The sequence below is a fragment of the Solea solea genome, chromosome 12 (genome assembly GCF_958295425.1).
Source record: "Solea solea chromosome 12, fSolSol10.1, whole genome shotgun sequence".
Lineage (NCBI taxonomy): Eukaryota > Metazoa > Chordata > Actinopteri > Pleuronectiformes > Soleidae > Solea > Solea solea.
Window position 1 is genome coordinate 22,929,637 of NC_081145.1, and position 17,892 is coordinate 22,947,528.

Below are 17,892 nucleotides of genomic sequence, written 5' to 3' on the forward strand. Positions count from 1 at the left end.
CCATTGCCTGTAAGACTGAGGGTCCCTCAGTGGTTTTGATAAAAACACAACATGTTGTCACAGCAAACAGAGCTGGCAGCAATATTGACATCTGCATGTAAAGCCAACCTTCATTTTGTCTTTGAGGAAAGGTGTCAATGAAAGTGAAATAACAACAGCAGGTTGGAGAAAAATCAAAGACTCACACTTGTGGTGTTGTGTGAAAGTGAAAACAATGACAGGAAGTCCTCCTGTTTGCTACATGAGTTTTTTGGGCTAGCACAATCAGTATATGAATCAAATCAAAATTAAATAATTTTTTTGTTCGCTAATTGTGCCTTTTGAAGAGGTAAAATTATTTGCTTATACAGTAGGAATTGGAATACTCATAGTAAATATTCAGGTAATAATAATCAAAAAGAAGAAAAGATAGTCAAGCTCAAGCATCATGAACAGGTAAAAATTTGGTATCAGTACCAATTCAAAATAATAATTCTCAGTTTGTCTTATTAGTCACGTCAAAGACTTAATATGACTAAAAATAGTAAATTCTACTATAGGAAAACCCACAAAGCAAACCTGGACAGACAGGAGTGAGACAAGGCGTTTCGGGCCTTGTGAGTGTAATTCCTGACCATTGTTGCCCTCAAAAGCCCCAGACAGTCTCCTGTGGGTGGTCTTCCCACTGTAAACTCATTTTTTTTAGCTTCCATTCTGTAGCTGCTGGCCCTGCAAGTGCTTTTTGTTCTCAGTGAGACACACAACATTTTTTTTTTTTTTTTACTATGCTGCCTTATTTAACAAGCTGTTAAACAAACCTGTTAACTTGATCCCCTATGCGCTCCTGTCAGGACAGCGGAAGCTGACAATAAACAGGTAGGAAGTTTTTAACGATGATAAACTTGTGCTGTCACTTCATCCTCATTGGTGTGGGGCGTCCCTGTTTTCACTATCACTTACCACTGACCATACCGCGTGTCTCCACTTGTGACGTTTGTCATCTTTCTGTCTGATGTGTGGTGTGTGGCTTTTGTGTGGTTTGACAGTGAATCTGTCATTTAGCAGGTAAAAGTCATGTCACACTGTGTCTTGGTGTTGTACTTTTTTTGCTGACTATGCTTACCTTTGGAATAATACTGTATTTTGGTGTTTGTATATTGACTGATTATCAATGATTGTCAGGTTGAAAAAAAACAAACTTTAGTTTTTAGTTTTCACTCATTATTTTCTGGTTCCAATTTGTTTTTTATGCTGACAGAGAGCCATGATGTATCTTAAGCTGCTACTGGTTTGTTTTTCTTTTAAATCCAGACCACATTGAAAAGAACCTCCCTTTTTGTATTAACCCTAAGGCCATTGTGAAGGGACAACCTGAACCTTACACTAAACTAAGAGGACAGTAGTTTACATGTACAAAGCTCATCACAAGCTTTGTCCATTTGCTGAACAGAAGTTAAACTTACTAGGGAGACATGCTGTATGTCATGTTTAAAAATGAATGTTACAAGAACAACTTGAAATCCTAGTGGCCTAGTGTTAATGTTGTTTTCATCCCAGGTTTATTGGTAGATCAAGTTGGAGCTTTCACTTCATCTCTAAGCCACTGGCCTATTTTCAGGGACTGCAGCATTTAACACACTGGTAGTCAACATGCCCCACAGTATTATTCATATTTTAGGCTTTTAATTGACATACTTTTAAATGCGTAGGCACCGTGGAGAAAAGTAAATGAGTGTTATCATTTTTGATTCGATTCTAGTAAAGCAGTTGCAGGCCGATGACAGTTGGTTTGACTGTATTCAGTGACTGTTTTGTTATTTCTGCTGTTGTGCAATAATACCTGCATGTGTTTGACCCCTTGCTCTTTTCTCCAGGACTTTTCTTTGCTGCCTGAGCAAGACAAAACACTCCTTGGCGAAGGCGGGGTAACCCTGAGTGGTGGTCAGAGGGCTCGCCTCGGCCTGGCCAGGTACGTTCTGCCCAAAACAGAACATTTGACAGCGCTCTTCATGCTTGATGAGTTCATGATTGGTGCCGTTGTTTTGTCCAGCTTTTGATTCACCCTATAATGGACAAAAGGGGTCATGATCTTGAAGAAATAATGTTGGCGTAATCAATTTATGCATTGTCAGTTGTTCGTGGGTTGTTTTCACAAAGCTTCAACTTCTTTGCTATATTGGTTAAATGAGAAATATAAGTTTAAGAGGAAGGTCAAAGGGCTCAACAAGAACTTGCCATACAAAACAATGTGTAAAATAGTATATATAGTATATATAACAATTTATTTATTACATTTTGTGTGCTGTAAATAAATACAGAGCTTCAGCTGAGCTATATTAGTTATTTAAATCTACATGATTTACAGCCAGTCTGTCTCATGTCCCCATGCATTATTTATTGGATTAATTTCCTGGTATCAATTTGCAGCCACTTATTGGGTTTTGGCTTCTGCTATTTTCACTCTAAATATTCACGGTTATTGATTTATTCCACACAAGGACCTGAGATCTTCATTTACTCTATTTTTCATTTGTTTTCCTTTTTCCTTCTGTTTCTAAGTCTGTTTGTGTTTCTCCCTCAGAGCTGTGTATAAAGACGCCGACCTCTACCTGCTGGATGCGCCTTTCACCCACCTGGACATTGTGACAGAGAAAGAGATCTTTGAGAAGTGTGTATCCCAACAGAGAGTCTTTCATGTAGGGGAGGAGGGGTGGAATAGCTGAAGTTTAAGGTCAAGGTTTTCTCTTGTGTTGACTTTACTGTAACCTTCTCAGGAAATGGAATTTTTTTTCATTTTCCATTTTCCTTAAGTCGGGCAGAAAAGAATTCTTTTGATGAGAGGTGGACTCTGCTGGATGAATATTTTTGCTTCAGTCAGGTTCCTGACCGTGGTTGTGATTAAAAATACAGTAGCCTTATATAGAATGTGTCATTTTCCACCCTGATGAGGCATATATTTGTTTGATTGTTAAACTTGTTTTTCTTAACAATCTCCATTTTCTACACAGATGTGTCTGTAAACTTATGGCCTCCAAAAGTCGTATTGTGGTCACCAGCAAGTTGGACCATCTCAAACGTGCAGACAAAATCCTTCTGCTGCACAATGGTGACTGCTACTTCTACGGCACCTTCTCAGAGCTGCAGGCGCAGCGACCGGACTTCAGCTCCCTCCTTCTTGGCCTAGAAGCTTATGACAACGTAAATGCAGAGCGACGCAGCTCCATTCTTACAGAGACACTCCGCAGGGTTTCCATTGACGAAACCGCCGGCTTCAGACCAGAACCAATGCGACAGTCATTCCGCCAGCCACCACCTCCAATAATTGTTTCTGGACCTCAAAGCCATCCTGTAAGTGATGGCTACCCAGAAAAACGCAAACAGTCGCTCATCCTCAGTCCCCTGGCAGCTGCCCGCAAGTTCTCCTTCATTGGAAACTCACAACATACTTCAAACACACCCCAGTCCACAACGATAGAGGACGGGGTTCGGGAACTCTCAGAGAGAAAATTTTCTGTCGTACCGGAGGATGAACAAGTGGAGGAGGTCCTCCCCAGGTCGAACCTGTACCACCATGGGTTGCAGCATCTCAATGGGCAGAGGCGGCAGTCTGTCCTGGCATTCATCACCAACGCTCAGGGTCAAGAGCGGCGAGAGCAGATGCAGTCGTCCTTCAGAAGGAAGCTCTCCATCGCTCCTCAGTGCGATCTGGCATCTGAGCTGGACATTTACGCCCGGCGATTATCCAAGGACAGTGTTTATGACATAAGTGAGGAAGTGGATGAAGAAGACATGGAGGTAGGACTTTGTTACAACCCTTTTTCAATAGAATAATCAGCGTTTTTGGTATATCTGTATGTGACAAGTGCTTCTCTTTCTTCACAGCAATGCTTCGCAGACGAACGTGAAAACGTCTTTGAAACTACCTCATGGAGCACATACCTGCGCTACATCACCACCAATAGAAGCTTAGTCTACGTCCTCATTTTCATCGTCATAGTCTTCGTTCTTGAGGTCAAACGATTGTCAGTTTTTTAGTTTTTTGTTGTGTTGTGTTGATGTTATGTGAATTTATTTAATGGTGAATGTTTCTTTTCCCTCTTCTTTCTACCAATAGGTTGCTGGTTCAGTCATTGGCATCTTCCTCATTACTGAGTAAGTGTTATGTTTCTGAGACATTGAGTCTCTGAAACCTTGACTTGTCTACTTTTTTTGTTCCACTACAGAAATATTAAATACATTTATTAATTTGATGTTTTCGTCTAAACTGCTTGATGATTTATGAAGTTTATGTCCATCTCACAGCCTTTTTGTAGCTGTTATGTTAAAATTCCTGAGCTTCATTTGTGTTCAATGGCCAGATTTTGTATCAGTTTCCTGATTTGTTCTGTGCATCTTCTTCGTGATTCAGTCCGTGCTTAATTCTCAATTTTTTGTTCTGTGCTGCCAGCGAGATCTGGAGGGATAGCGCCAACCCATCATCACCTAACTACATCAGTGAGCAGCACCCTAATGCCTCGGCGCCCCCTGTCCACCTGGCAGTCATTGTCACACCAACCAGTGCTTACTACATCGTTTACATCTTTGTAGCCACATCGGAGAGTATACTTGCCCTGGGAATTTTCAGGGGTCTCCCATTAGTACACACATTACTCACTGTGTCCAAAAGACTGCACGAGCAGATGCTGGGCGCGGTGCTGCGTGCTCCCATGGCTGTGCTCAACACTATGAAATCAGGTGCTTTTCATATTGTCCCTTTTTTATTTTTAAGCCTTTCTGAAAACAAATATAAACACTTGTTTTCCTTGTTTTTTTCCATCTTCCAGGTCGCATCATGAATAGATTCACCAAGGACATGACCACCATAGATGACATGCTGCCTCTGGTGCTCTTTGACCTCATACAGGTATTTGACAAACACAATAGAATGCATTGTGTAACTTAACTTGCTGTGTCATTGCTGTTTCTGCTGTTAAAGCTGCAGTGCTTATCCTGTGGTGAAGTTTTTTTGTTGATATTATTCTGCTCTTTGTTTGGTCTTGAACAGAAAGGATGTAACATTCTTTGTATGCTGCTGCTTTATCTGAAATTTGGCTCTGTCAATATGGTCAGACCTGAGTGTTTGTGTGTATACAGTGGCAGGGTGGGGGTGGGCGTGGCCAAGAAGCATTTATATAATCAAGCTGTTTTGTTAGCAGCAGAATTCACTTCATAAACTTTTCATGGGCACCACTTTGTGTTTTCAGTCATAATTGGACTTTTTTTGAAGTCGGCTCTCTACTAGCGCCATCTGGCTGTGAGCCCTATGTGGGGCTTATTCAGCATTGTGTGACAGTGTTGCATTTGTTTATATTTAAAATGTACACATTTCAGCCTCATCTGATCATTTTGTCTTCCTCTCACACCAGCTGACATTGATTGTTATAGGCGCCATCTTCACCGTGTCCATCATGCGGCCGTACATCTTCATCGCTGCCTTCCCATTGGCTGCTTTGTTTGTATTCCTCAGGAAGTACTTCTTACGAACTGGACAGCAACTCAAACTGCTGGAGGCTGAAGGTCAGTGTGTGGGCATATTTTGTTCAGACGTGTGATTACTGTGATGGTAAAGTACATACATTTACATGTGTGTTTAGTCAGCATGACGTATGTGTCGCCTAATTCATACACTCATTCAAGAAATGTGAAGTTAAAAAAGTGTTGATGTGCGTAAGGGGTGGGAATCACAGGGTACCTCATATATATATATATATATATTCTTGCATTTCTGCTTGTTGCACTTCTGGTGAGATGCAAACCTCATTTCGTTACCCGAAATTTGTATTTGAGTAATGACAATGAAGTTGAATCAAAAATTTGTTAAATATTCGAAATGCCTGCCATTTAATTAATATTCATTTTAACGTGGTCATTTTTTATTGAATGTATTAAAAAATGCTTAAAATGTTATTGCAATCATAATATAGATTCTTGAAATCCAATTTCGGTTACAGTTACAGAATGTTTTGTCTATAAAGACAATTATCGAAGCCCTGTGACACTACTGTGACTATGGTTTAGCATCATTGAGGACATTGTCAAATAATGAATTCCTCCTTTGTGAAAACACAATGGCTATAAAACTGATAGGGCGAACAGAGGAAGTGAGGGTGAGACTGGTCGTGTACACCACGGTGAAGTCCTAACTGTCAGCAGGCAGCGCTGGTGGAGTCAAAGATCATGCTGAAGAACAAAAACATGACAGAGGAAGAGTTTCAGGAGTGTTTCAGAGGCATTGGAGCTGTTTTATGGTAGTGAGGCTGCATGAATTAAACAAATTATCTTCAGTTCGTGAAATGCATGAAGACATTTCTTAAAGATTTTAATCATGAGACACAAGTTTTTTCTAATGTGAATATTATTACAGCAATAGATCTGTCATCTGGTGTTGTTGAAGAGGAAGTTAACCTTAACAGTAAGAAGTCAGGGTGAGAACTGATTCACGGCTGCATCTGGGGTCATATTAGGGCGCACTCGTGGGACTCATGTCGGCCAAAACTGCTCGTCAACATTTTACTCTTTATGTCAGCGCACCACGTTTTAAAAAGACTACCTTCTGTATGTTGTTTAATGCACCATTAACTGACCATTAACTGTGGTCCAGTGTATCTGTGGTTCCTAAAGAAATCTTAAATGAATTAAAGTAAAATGATTTTTTATCTGTTTTTATTATCTTGGTGTTTTTCAGCGGTTAGTATTACTGCCTTCATCTCTTCTTCCTTTTACCACTTCTTCTTTGTCCACCCTGTTTTGGGCTGATGTGAAGCAATATATTTTAAACATATAAAAGTGGAACTGGTGCACCTACTTGAGTATAGTTACAATAACAGTACATAAAGTTGATAAACAAAAATGCGTTTCAATTAATTTCACTGTATGTAGAAATTCATTTTAGTATCATATTTTGTTTCACCACAGAAGTATTGCCCACAAAGCAGGGCACGTTTGCGTATAGAGAAGAAAATGGGTCACTCAACTGCTGCTGACCATGCCAGTCTGTGTTTTTATGGACTTCCCTGCTCCGCCCTCAGTTCTGCCACTGAAAGCGTGTTTGGATGGTGATGGCGAGGTTTTTCCGGAGCAACAGAGATGGGGTCAGAGAAATGAGCCGTGCTGGGATTTCCTCTGACCCCATCCTGGTGTCGCTCCCTCTGGTGTCACAAGCAGCATGTTGGACAAAATACAGTGGAAATTATGTGTACTGGTCACTCGAGTATTTTATTAGAAGGTTCTGTTTGTATCACTCAATGTTCTGTAATGATGTTTCACTAAAAACATAGAAATGTGTCTCTACACAAGGTCGAATGTAGGACTCCAAAAGTTAGTGGGTGACAGGGATTTATTAATAAATCACCAATGAAATTTCATGATTAGTTAATTAAATGATCATTTTTGTAGCAAATTTTATCACATTTTAATAATAACAGGTAAAACTGTTAATATTTATCAGTAGTAAACAACAGGATCATCATATAACAAAAGTTTAAAAATGCTTAGATGGATAGAACATTTTTAGTTTAATGTAATGTTTTTTTGTCTTATTTAAACTGATCAGGGTACATTTGGTAGAAAACATCTCAATGTTTTACTATCTCTGCTCATTGATGTTTCTCAACTAATCACATTGTGTATGTAAAACTACTGTTCATTTTCAGCCTTCATCAACTTCAATCAGAAAGTATTAGTGTTGGTTGGCTGCTACTTGTGATTACTTTGCTCTTTGCTTTTAAAGGTACCTACTGAGTTCATGTAAATGAATATTTGCTGCCAGTGGAAGTCATCTCTGTACCCTGGAAATGTATAATCATTACGCTTCAGTCCCCTGACCATTTTTCATCATCCACCCTCAATTTGCTCTCATGCCTCATCTGTTGTCCAGTCCTACCATTAATTTGGCAAATCACTCAAAATAGTTTTGTCTAATTTCCCTCCTCTCTCTGACGCACAATGTCTGTCCAAGCAGTCTTTGTACCAAAACACAATTCCTCTTTTACTTCTGTTCATTTGTCTCATTAGCTCTAATCTGAGCCCCTTGTGTTCACTTGTTCTTTCTTCACTTCAGTCGTTTATTTTGGTTGAGCCAACAAAAACATTACTAGCTTTGCTGTGAGCAAAATACTGTTTGATACCAATTTAAACGTCACTGTCTCTAAAGATGATCCCTCTCGCCTCCTCCTCTACAGCTCGTAGCCCCATCTTTTCCCACCTCATCATCTCCCTGAAGGGCTTATGGACCATTCGGGCGTTTGGGCGCCAGACCTACTTTGAAATGCTCTTCCACAAAGCACTGAACACTCACACAGCAACCTGGTTCCACTACCTCGCAACGCTGCGGTGGTTCCTGTTCCGCTGTGACATGATCTTCGTCCTGTTTTTCAGCGCGGCTGCTTTCATTGCAGTGGGAACAAACCGTGAGTACTGGCATGACTGAGGGTACACGTATGGAGGTTTGTTTGTTTGGACAAAGGCTAAATTCCAGTAGCAAGTGAAAGGGCAAGTATATCTGTAGGGCTTCTGAAGAACTATGAGGAAAATAATGTAAGATTCTTTTGTAGAATTTATTCTTATATCTTTTGAAAGGCAACAGTGATTTATTCTCCAGAGTAGACAAAGTTAAGAAGACTGCATGAACCGTGATCAAGAGCAGAAACAGCACTTCATTTCTACCTTCTCCTTCAAAGACCAGCACACACTGCCCTTACAGTCGAACAGTTGATTATTGTCAATAGCCCTCATCAGGCTGGCGTGTGTGGGCTGAGAAACCTTTGGCCCTTGTCGGCTTCATCAGAAGCCCTGCCATCGGCTTTCCAGACATTTCAGTATGTTTAGTCAACGTGGGCGTCCGTCTGTTTAGCTTCAGCCAATCAAAAGACGAGAAGAGACACAGAAATTACAAAGCAAGCAATTGAGTCTACACCAAGAAGTAACAAGATAAGGAGCTCATGCACTTCTTTAATAAGTTGTGCATTTAATTTGAACCTTTAGTGCACAAATACAACTACGTCATTCTGTCCATCCATGCTAAAAATGCAAAAAACTTCTGATTTCTTCTTTACTACTAATTACTACATAGACTACTGCCACCTGCTGGTTAGGAAAATAGGTTCTTTTCATGCAGGCACAGAATGCACTTGTTGCCCACCAGCTGTAGTAGATGTGTGTGTGTGATTGCATTTTTTGCCAGCTGAGGTAGTATCATGGTGGTTTGATGTCAGCTGATCATCAGGGCAGTGATTCTTGGATTTAACAGATCACAAACTTTTACTAGGACTAACTTCAAAGCACTTAAAACCCAAAGGCATCAGGCTATTGGGAATTATTGCACGAGAGCAACTTAAAACAAATGGCTGCTGGTTTGCATCACTGACTGAGCAAAACAAAATCCTTTCGCTCCATTTTAAAACCGTGAGCCACCGTGTGAATATCAGACAGACAATTCGTCGCATTCCTGGACGAGAGAATAAATAATAGTACTCACGAATGGACTAGAGTTGCACAGAAACGTGAGTAGGGACATATTGAAATTCCTCTAAGTTAGTTAGTAAACACCTCGTTATTTCCACCGAGCCTGTCGAGTAAAGAAGCCTCGGCCTTATCTGTGTGTTACAGTGTGTCGAGTCAGATATCAGGATCACAACAGAACAGTTTGTCTGCGAAAGAATCATCAAAACTGTCGGAATGTCACCGGATAAAATGTCATGTACAAAAGGAAGCATGTGTTTGTTTAGTTAAATGAATGGGGAAGCACAAGTACACATACATGAACACACACACCGCAGTGTTGCGTCATACCCTGTGTTTATGTTGAAAGCAGATTAAAGGGTCATTTCACAGCTCATTAGTTTCCAATAGAGCCAGTAGTAGAGCTGCAGCACCCGAGTGCTGCTCTAACATCAAGGGAAACATGTTTTTTGTTTTTGTTTTTTTTTGGACTGTACCAATGACTCAGAGTGTGCTTGTGTTCACTCTGCAGAGGACAAACCAGGTGAGATTGGCATCATCGTGGCCCTGGCCATGCTCATCCTCGGGACTTTCCAATGGGCTGTCATCACCAGCATCACTGTCGATGGACTGGTATGGTCTTGCACACACACACACACACACACACACTCACAGATTTATCATAGCTCACATCAGGGTAGTAAGACCTGACATGCATTAAAATACCACACAGCCAATGACCAGTCAAGAGTGTATCAAGCGTTACATTACAGAGGGTTTTTTGCCACCTGTGCCTGCAACAGGATCTACGCTCCTAGTCCACAATGTTTCTGTCCATCTGCTGTTTCAACCTCCCCAACAATTCCCACACCACTCCATTTACACCATTCATTACACTAACTCCGCACCGTAAGTTCACATGCAGTTCAAGACCTGAGTTGTGGAGGTTGGATGGCTGACACTAAGCACACGTACATGTAACTGTAGAGGGTGAAAATAAGAGGACGAAAAGGGTGAACCTGAACATACTGTACCTCAGTACCTCAGCAGGACAGAGACTGTGTTGGGCTCTATGACACCTGGTTCTATCTATCAGTGGTTGTTTTCCGGAAAGTGTTTGTTAGTGGAGTTGACAGAACTTATCACAGTGCAGGACATTTTGTTCAGCACACACACACACAGATTTGGTACTGTTTTTTAGTGACTGAAAAGTAAGCTACAAGATACATTTTCTGTGTTAGAAAAAGTAGTTAACTTGTTAATGAAACAGGTCCCCAGAAACATGTCAACTTATAATCAGGTCAGACAGTTTTTATTTGTATATAGTATATTTGTGATTTGTCATTTTGTTTTAAAATAACTGAAATTTAGCAACATTTAGTGAAGTTGAATGTTGCAGCTGAATATCGCTCATCTCACTCTTCACCTCCACATGTGTTGAAGAACCTATATAGCTTTTAGTTAATGTCAAAACTGAAAAAAGGGGTTTACTTTGTCCATTGTGGGCTACTGTGATAACATGGTGGTCCACAATTGCGGCCTCCTGACCTGGCTCCTGATATAAATATAAAAGGCTCATTCTGGGGTAATGAAAAATTTAATTTACAATAGAACTGTGAAACTTAGAGAATAGAATTATTTTTGTTAATTTTTAAGTCAAGAAAATGTTAAATGATACATAAAAAGTCACTAATTGTAACAGTAAGTGGTGGTACGTTTATCCTTAAGCCCCATGAGTAGTTGTGATCTACAGTTGTAGCCAACTTTAAAATAGCTTGTTTGTTTGGTGAAATTGAAGATTCTTGATGTGTAACAGAGTCAACTTTACATTTATTAAACACAGCTATGTCTCTCTCTCTCCTCCACTCAGATGCGTTCAGTTGAACGAGTCTTCAAATTCATCGACCTGCCGTCAGAAGAGCCACGGCCGCCTAAATCTAGTGGTAAAGGAGGCCCCGACCTCGTCATCGACAACCCTCACGCTCGTGACTACTGGCCCAACCGGGGCCAGATGGACGTCCAAGACCTCACTGTCAAATACACAGAGGCTGGACGCGCTGTCCTCGGCAACATCTCCTTCTCTGTGGACGGAGGGCAGAGTGTAAGTGCTGGGTGAAGGGCATGTAGGGAGGCGGCAGGGGAGGGGGGGCTTGTGTGGTCAGATTTTGATGAAGTTTGGCAGAGTGATGCATGTTAACGGCACGTTATTGGATTTTCAAACATCAAAGCCCTTTTTTGTCCCAAGAGGGATCCGGCAATTAAAGGGTCATTGCAAGGTGATATAGAGTCGTAGAGAGGTCATAGCAAGGTGAATTACACTATGAGTTCACATGTTTGAAACAGTTTTGAAAAATACTTATAGTAGCTTGAAGTGAAAACCACAAAAATCATTATATGCAAGTCAGTATTTTGCAACAGTTTGCCTGTTAACCCTTCTGTTACCATTGTCGCTGACAGGATTTGGCATGCGCACTTCTCATTACCATAACTCCTAGACTGCTTACTTGAAGCACTTACTTAGTTTGTGCTCTTGTTTTTACCCAAATGTTAAGTACATCAATCTAACCTGTTCATAGATATACTGAACACGACTGAATGAGTTCAGCATAATGATTCCTGTCTATACACATCTAGCCTCGTCTCATTAGCTCCTGACCAGCAGGATAAGTGTTGCCATAAGGCTGTAGCAGAAAGGGGAGAACTCAAAGCAGTTTTTTGTGTGTGCAGGTGGGTCTGCTGGGTCGAACAGGTTCAGGAAAGAGCAGTCTGTTCTCTGCGCTGCTGCGTCTCGCCTCCACTGAAGGAGAGATCTCCATTGATGGTGTTTCGTGGTCCTCAGTGTCCCTGCACACTTGGAGGAAGGCCTTTGGTGTCGTGCCCCAGGTACATCTGCAACTGTCAGGCTGCTTTTCATAAAGGTTTCAAACTGTAAAAGTACAGAGAAAGTGGACAGATATTTATGCAAATTATATTTTTTTTTATTTGAACACAGTGAAGCAGTCATTTCAATTGTATTAACTGCACTTTTAAAATCACAACTGGTTCTATTTATTTATTTCATGTCATTTTTGACAAGTCTTTAACACTCTTCATACACTCTCTGTAGATCATGAATGTGAATGTCTGTCTTGTCTTTACTGAACAGAAAGTTTTCATTTTGAGTGGAACTTTCCGGATGAACCTGGACCCACATGGTCGTTACAGCGACGAGGAGCTGTGGAGGGTGGTGGACGAGGTGAGCATCCATTTTACCTTTATTTGGCTCTGAAAGTCTGTTCTGTCCAGTTTGATGAGATTCATGTGTCTTTTTTTTCTTATTCTTGCCACTACAATAGCAGAGAAATAAAGGTTATTTTCCTCATAATTTAGCATCAGGTCTGTGTCCTCAGGTGGGTCTCAAGACAGTGATCGAGCAGTTTCCAGACAAGCTGGACTTTCAGCTGGAGGACAGAGGCAGCGTGTTAAGCAATGGACACAAACAGCTGCTGTGTCTCGCACGCTCCATCCTCAGCAAAGCTCGAATCCTGCTGCTGGACGAACCCTCCGCCTACCTCGACCCCATGTACGTATTAATGCCAAGATACTTTTCAAGCTTGGGTTCATCTGGAATATCTAGAGATATTACAGGCTTATTTGTCGTTAAAATTTAAAATTTGAATTATATTAAATCCCACCCAGAACCATTATTATTAAGCTTAGTATAGCACATACTTTAATTCTTATTTAATCAAGTAACATCTGATGAAACCGCTCATTCTCCCACACCAAAGTCCATAGAGAGAAATTAGCAATTTTACATTACAACACACAGGAGTTGTTAAACTGCTGTTGCCTCCATTAGAAGTTTGAGGTGATACAAACTTACCAAACACAGCTACAGAAAACCCCTCGTTCCTGTGTCCTGGTGAGCCAAAATGCAGATTTTCTCCATGGACGTTGGAGCGACAGACTGAGAGGGTAACAATGCTAAGTTTCCATCAGAAAAGGTGATCTTACAAGATGAAGTGGTGAATTGTTTTTTGATGTAGAGTTTGATAATGCAAACCTTTTGTTGTGGATAAAATATTTTGTATTGTAAATATTGTTTTTCAGCGAGAGCTACGTGTTTTACACAGTGTAATCATACAGACACAGTGCAAGTCAGCACTGACCTCATACAACCACACTTTAAAACCCCAAACTATCACATTAAACACCTGAAAGTGGTCCAGGATTTGTGTGTATTTGTGTGTTTCCTTTGTGTTTTGTAAAGTGACCAGCATCAGTCATCCAAATCAAGCATGTGTTGTGTTCCTGTTGCTGCATATGGTGACAATCTTCGAGGGCTTACAGTAATTCTCTCCTGTATGTGAGAGAGTGTGTGTGTAACATATGTGCAGGAGAGGAGGCCATGATGGTAAATGAAGCCTATAATGAGCAATCAAGTGTAACCTGAAGCCAGCCTGCCTGTTCTTTTCATGTTGGCGCTAACTGAAACGGAAGGCCAAACTAATGTGTTAGTAATGGCAAAGGGACAAAATGACAATTGTGTGTGTGTGTGTGTGTGTGTGCGTGCGCAGAACATTAAAGGTCCTGAGGAAGACGCTGAAGCAGTCGTTCTCCGACTGCACCGTCATCCTCTCAGAACACAGAGTAGAGCCGCTGCTCGAGTGTCAATCGTTCCTGGTGAGTGTCAGATTGAATTGTTTCAATAATTGTTTGCTCGGTTCAATTGAAGATCATTGAAGTAAAAATAAAATACAATATGGCAAAGAGCAGCAGTGCAGGGGCGGGCGGGGACTAGACTCATTTATAATCCCGTCAAACAGCTGAATGTGACTGGGTTTTTTTGAGCTGTAGAAAGTTCTTTGTGTTTTCAGTCAACATGTGTCTTTACTAATACAATGTTCATGAGTGTGGTGTAAGAAGATCCAAAAATTGGCAGAGGGGGGGAAATGAACCAGGTTTTCTTTATTTATCAATTTGGCCCTGGGATTAATTATAAAGTAGGATGATATATAAACATGGATGAATATAGATAAAGGAAATTCACAGAATTTAATCAACTGGATGGCGACAGTAGATATTGTAGATGTGTTGTCTTAGTTTGTTAGTTTATTTTGGTCACAGGTTCACACAAATGGAGGCTGGAGCTCAAGCTTATTTTTGTTCAAACCCTTTGTTCAGCATGTGATTTATAAATCCTTATTTTCCAAACAAGTAAAATACATTTATCTCCATTTAATATTACTCTGTCTTCATATATCTATTAATAGTCAAAATGTAAATTTTCCTTCTTTTTTTTTTTTTTTTTTTTAAGTTTGAAAAGTGAAGTAGTTCATTTTAACTCCATACGATTTCCTTTCATCTGAATTCATATTGACTCTGGCTGTGAACAGTCATTTTTATTTCAAACATAAAGTCGTAAAATTTTAACGTCTATAGATTCAGGAATAACAATGCATTACTTGGTTCATTATAAGTAGAATATGTGATCATTTTTATAGCCCCTTTTTTCACAAAATGAAAATAGATTTATGTTATATAGCAATTGGTTTAAATATTTTTGTTTTAATATTAATATATGTGATCTAATGCCTCCCACCTGTTTTGTCCAGATGATCGAGAACAGCTCCATGAAAACCTACGACTCCATCCATAAACTTCTGAATGAGACCAGTCACCTGAAGCAGGCCATGAGTCCCACCGACAGGCTCCACCTCTTCCCAAACCTCCACCGCCTCAACTCCGGCAAGAGGGCGCCTCCACAGGCCACCAAGATCTCGTCTCTGCCAGAGGAGGCAGAGGATGAAGTCCAAGACACTCGTCTCTAACGGGCCAGACTCTGAAAATGACACACACATGCATGTGTGCACAGACACAGACCAGCTTGATTCAGTGTTGAATGAAATTAGCAAGGGACATGAAAACGAATGAAGAACGCAGAGAGTAGGACAACATACACATGAATTCATTTTCAATAATTCATCATCAAGTTACGTGACAATTAAATGTGTAGAAAAATACCTATTTGACGTTCTGACAGCGGACAAAACAAAGACTAATACAGCACGTACAAGTGTGCTCACACACATGCAACGCACTGTGCTACATAGACACTTTTAAAACTCTAGTTGGCTTATTTTTGACACCTGTTTTGAACGCAAATAGCATGTAATATTTTGAATGAGTGCAGGCTAACAGCTGTGTGGGAACATGAACTTAAAGACAGTACAGTCATAATATAATAATATCCTTTTAAGGAAGTGTTATTATGGTAATACCGTCTTATTTCCATAGGGAAACAGTATCTAACCACATATTAAAACATGACTTAGAACATATTATCACCATGTTCTTATTGTCCAGTAAAGTGTCACATTTATGACACTATTCAAATTTGTGCCTTATGTACAAGAGCTCACTTCAAATGTTTTTCACACGTTCTCTTGGGCCAAACATTTTATTTATATAAATATATACATTTTCAGTGGTTTAAAACAAGGGATTACTTTCTAAGAAACGTTTTCTGAAGCGTTCATTATTAAGTTCAGCTAAATATGTGAAAAACAAAACGACCTTAACGAGCACATAATCCAATCAACTTCCACTTGTGACAGGAAGTACTGATGCAGACGACGCCAAAGTAAAAAAAAAAAGTGACTTCTCTGCTCCGTCTGAAACCGTGTTGACACTAAACCAGCTAATGATGAGCTTCCACTCACAGATACCACTCAAATCACACCAATATATTTTTTTTAAAAGTCTGGTGTGTATGTGTGAATTAGTGACATCTACTTGTGAGACTGCAGAGTGCAGCTCCTATGCTCAACCCTCACTTACCAGAGCACAGTCGGGGAACTGCGGTGGGCAAAAGTCTTTTTCAAAAGCATAATATTACATGAAGAAAGTCACAGAATGATTAAAATGACATTAAAATCAACGTTAAAATTTAAATAGCCAGTAAAATCATAAGTGATAAGGATCAGGAGATAAAGATTTTATTTGCCAATGAAAGTGTATTTAAGAGACTAGAATGAATTGATAACTAAGATGATTATTTAAGAATTTAAGGAGGAATTGAAGGATGTAAAACTCACTTTTTTTTAACTCTGTCCACTCACTTTTGTTTTTGTGTGTTTCCAAACCCTGGTCCTCCATGTTTTAGATGTTGCCCTGCTCCAGCACACCTGATTCAAATGGTCAGCTGATGAGTGAGCTCTACAAAACCTGATAACGAGCCATTCATTTGAATCAGGTGTGTTCTCGTTGTAGGACTGAGAAACGTCACTGGTCTCACAATTCAATTTGAATAATCATGTCAATGATTTGAATAGATTTGACTCCACAATAATTTTAACGATATTAATGCTCATGGCTACTCTTGTACTGCCTGTAGAGCCTTTTTGGAAACTGTCAGTGACACTGCAAATGGTGACATCACTGCAAAGGTCTGTGTTATTGTGGATTAAGTGGCTACAGTATCACTAAAATCTGGCATCTGGTGTGAATTAAGAGTAAGTCTCTGCTTCACACAGCCTGAACCTGAGGTTAAAAAAAAAAATCTGTCCAGAGCAGATAATGTGTGTGAGAAAAACAAAGCTTTGCCTCAGTTTTTTAACAACTTTGAAGGCCAAATTATTAGATGACAGGTGCCTGATTTAATCTGTCGTCAATGTCATTAAATGATTTTTGAAGCGTAACATCATTTAATTTATCATAGACTGTATTTGAATTATTTAGAGGAAACGAGATGATAAAATATGGCACCTGAGTGATTGACAGCCTGGTTGCACGTGACGCCTCTGAACGTCAACACGGCGTCAACCAAATCACGATTCTGGAGGCTTCAAAACATTGTCCTGTCACAGTTTAATGAATTAACTTCTGACAACAGGACGTTGACAGTGTTAAATAGTCTTAATTAAATGTGTGCAAAAATCAAACATTCTAAAAGATGACGAGGTTTGAAGTGAGACTCTCAGTACAGCGGCTTCACGTGAAGCGTCTGAACGTTGGAGAAGGACCTTCACTGCCGTCTGGAAACCAAAATGAATGAATGATGAAGAGCGATGACTCCAGAAGAAACCATTACTTTTTCTATCTATATGCACTTTAGAGACACGTCGAGGTACTCGTCAGCTTTCAACAGTCTAATAATTTAATGGCGTTTGTGTCCGTAGAGTCCCGCGTAGATGTGGAATGATTACAAATTCTGCTTCTTTCTGCCATCGAATCAGAGAGAGTAGCCTGTAATTCATTAAAACTAAATCTGAAAAGGGAGAAAAAGGATTTAAATCAAATGTTTGTTTTTAAACTCAGTTTGTCACAAATCTGTTGCTTCCCTCTGAAACTGGACATTTTGACTCCATCATCATCATCTTTTCTGCTTTGGTTGAGGGAAGACGGTGATGTTTCTTCTTGTTGTGTAGCAGAGAAGTAAGGTACCACAGACAT

The 17,892-nt window shown here is 40.0% G+C and overlaps 1 protein-coding gene across 1 annotated transcript in view; it reads left to right on the forward strand.

The window, feature by feature from the left end:
- Positions 1 to 15,974, forward strand: part of cftr (CF transmembrane conductance regulator) — a 33,405-nt gene extending 17,431 nt beyond the window's left edge. Inside the window, exons 12-27 of the mRNA XM_058644695.1 lie at positions 1,854 to 1,948; positions 2,561 to 2,647; positions 2,988 to 3,774; positions 3,862 to 3,990; positions 4,094 to 4,131; positions 4,427 to 4,713; positions 4,803 to 4,882; positions 5,385 to 5,535; positions 8,199 to 8,426; positions 9,989 to 10,089; positions 11,327 to 11,557; positions 12,184 to 12,339; positions 12,602 to 12,691; positions 12,846 to 13,018; positions 14,016 to 14,121; positions 15,054 to 15,974. Coding sequence (XP_058500678.1) covers positions 1,854 to 1,948; positions 2,561 to 2,647; positions 2,988 to 3,774; positions 3,862 to 3,990; positions 4,094 to 4,131; positions 4,427 to 4,713; positions 4,803 to 4,882; positions 5,385 to 5,535; positions 8,199 to 8,426; positions 9,989 to 10,089; positions 11,327 to 11,557; positions 12,184 to 12,339; positions 12,602 to 12,691; positions 12,846 to 13,018; positions 14,016 to 14,121; positions 15,054 to 15,269 — 2,955 coding nt within the window. The 3' untranslated portion in view covers positions 15,270 to 15,974. The remainder of the gene's footprint in view (positions 1 to 1,853; positions 1,949 to 2,560; positions 2,648 to 2,987; positions 3,775 to 3,861; positions 3,991 to 4,093; positions 4,132 to 4,426; positions 4,714 to 4,802; positions 4,883 to 5,384; positions 5,536 to 8,198; positions 8,427 to 9,988; positions 10,090 to 11,326; positions 11,558 to 12,183; positions 12,340 to 12,601; positions 12,692 to 12,845; positions 13,019 to 14,015; positions 14,122 to 15,053) is intronic.
- Positions 15,975 to 17,892: the final 1,918 nt, after the last annotated feature.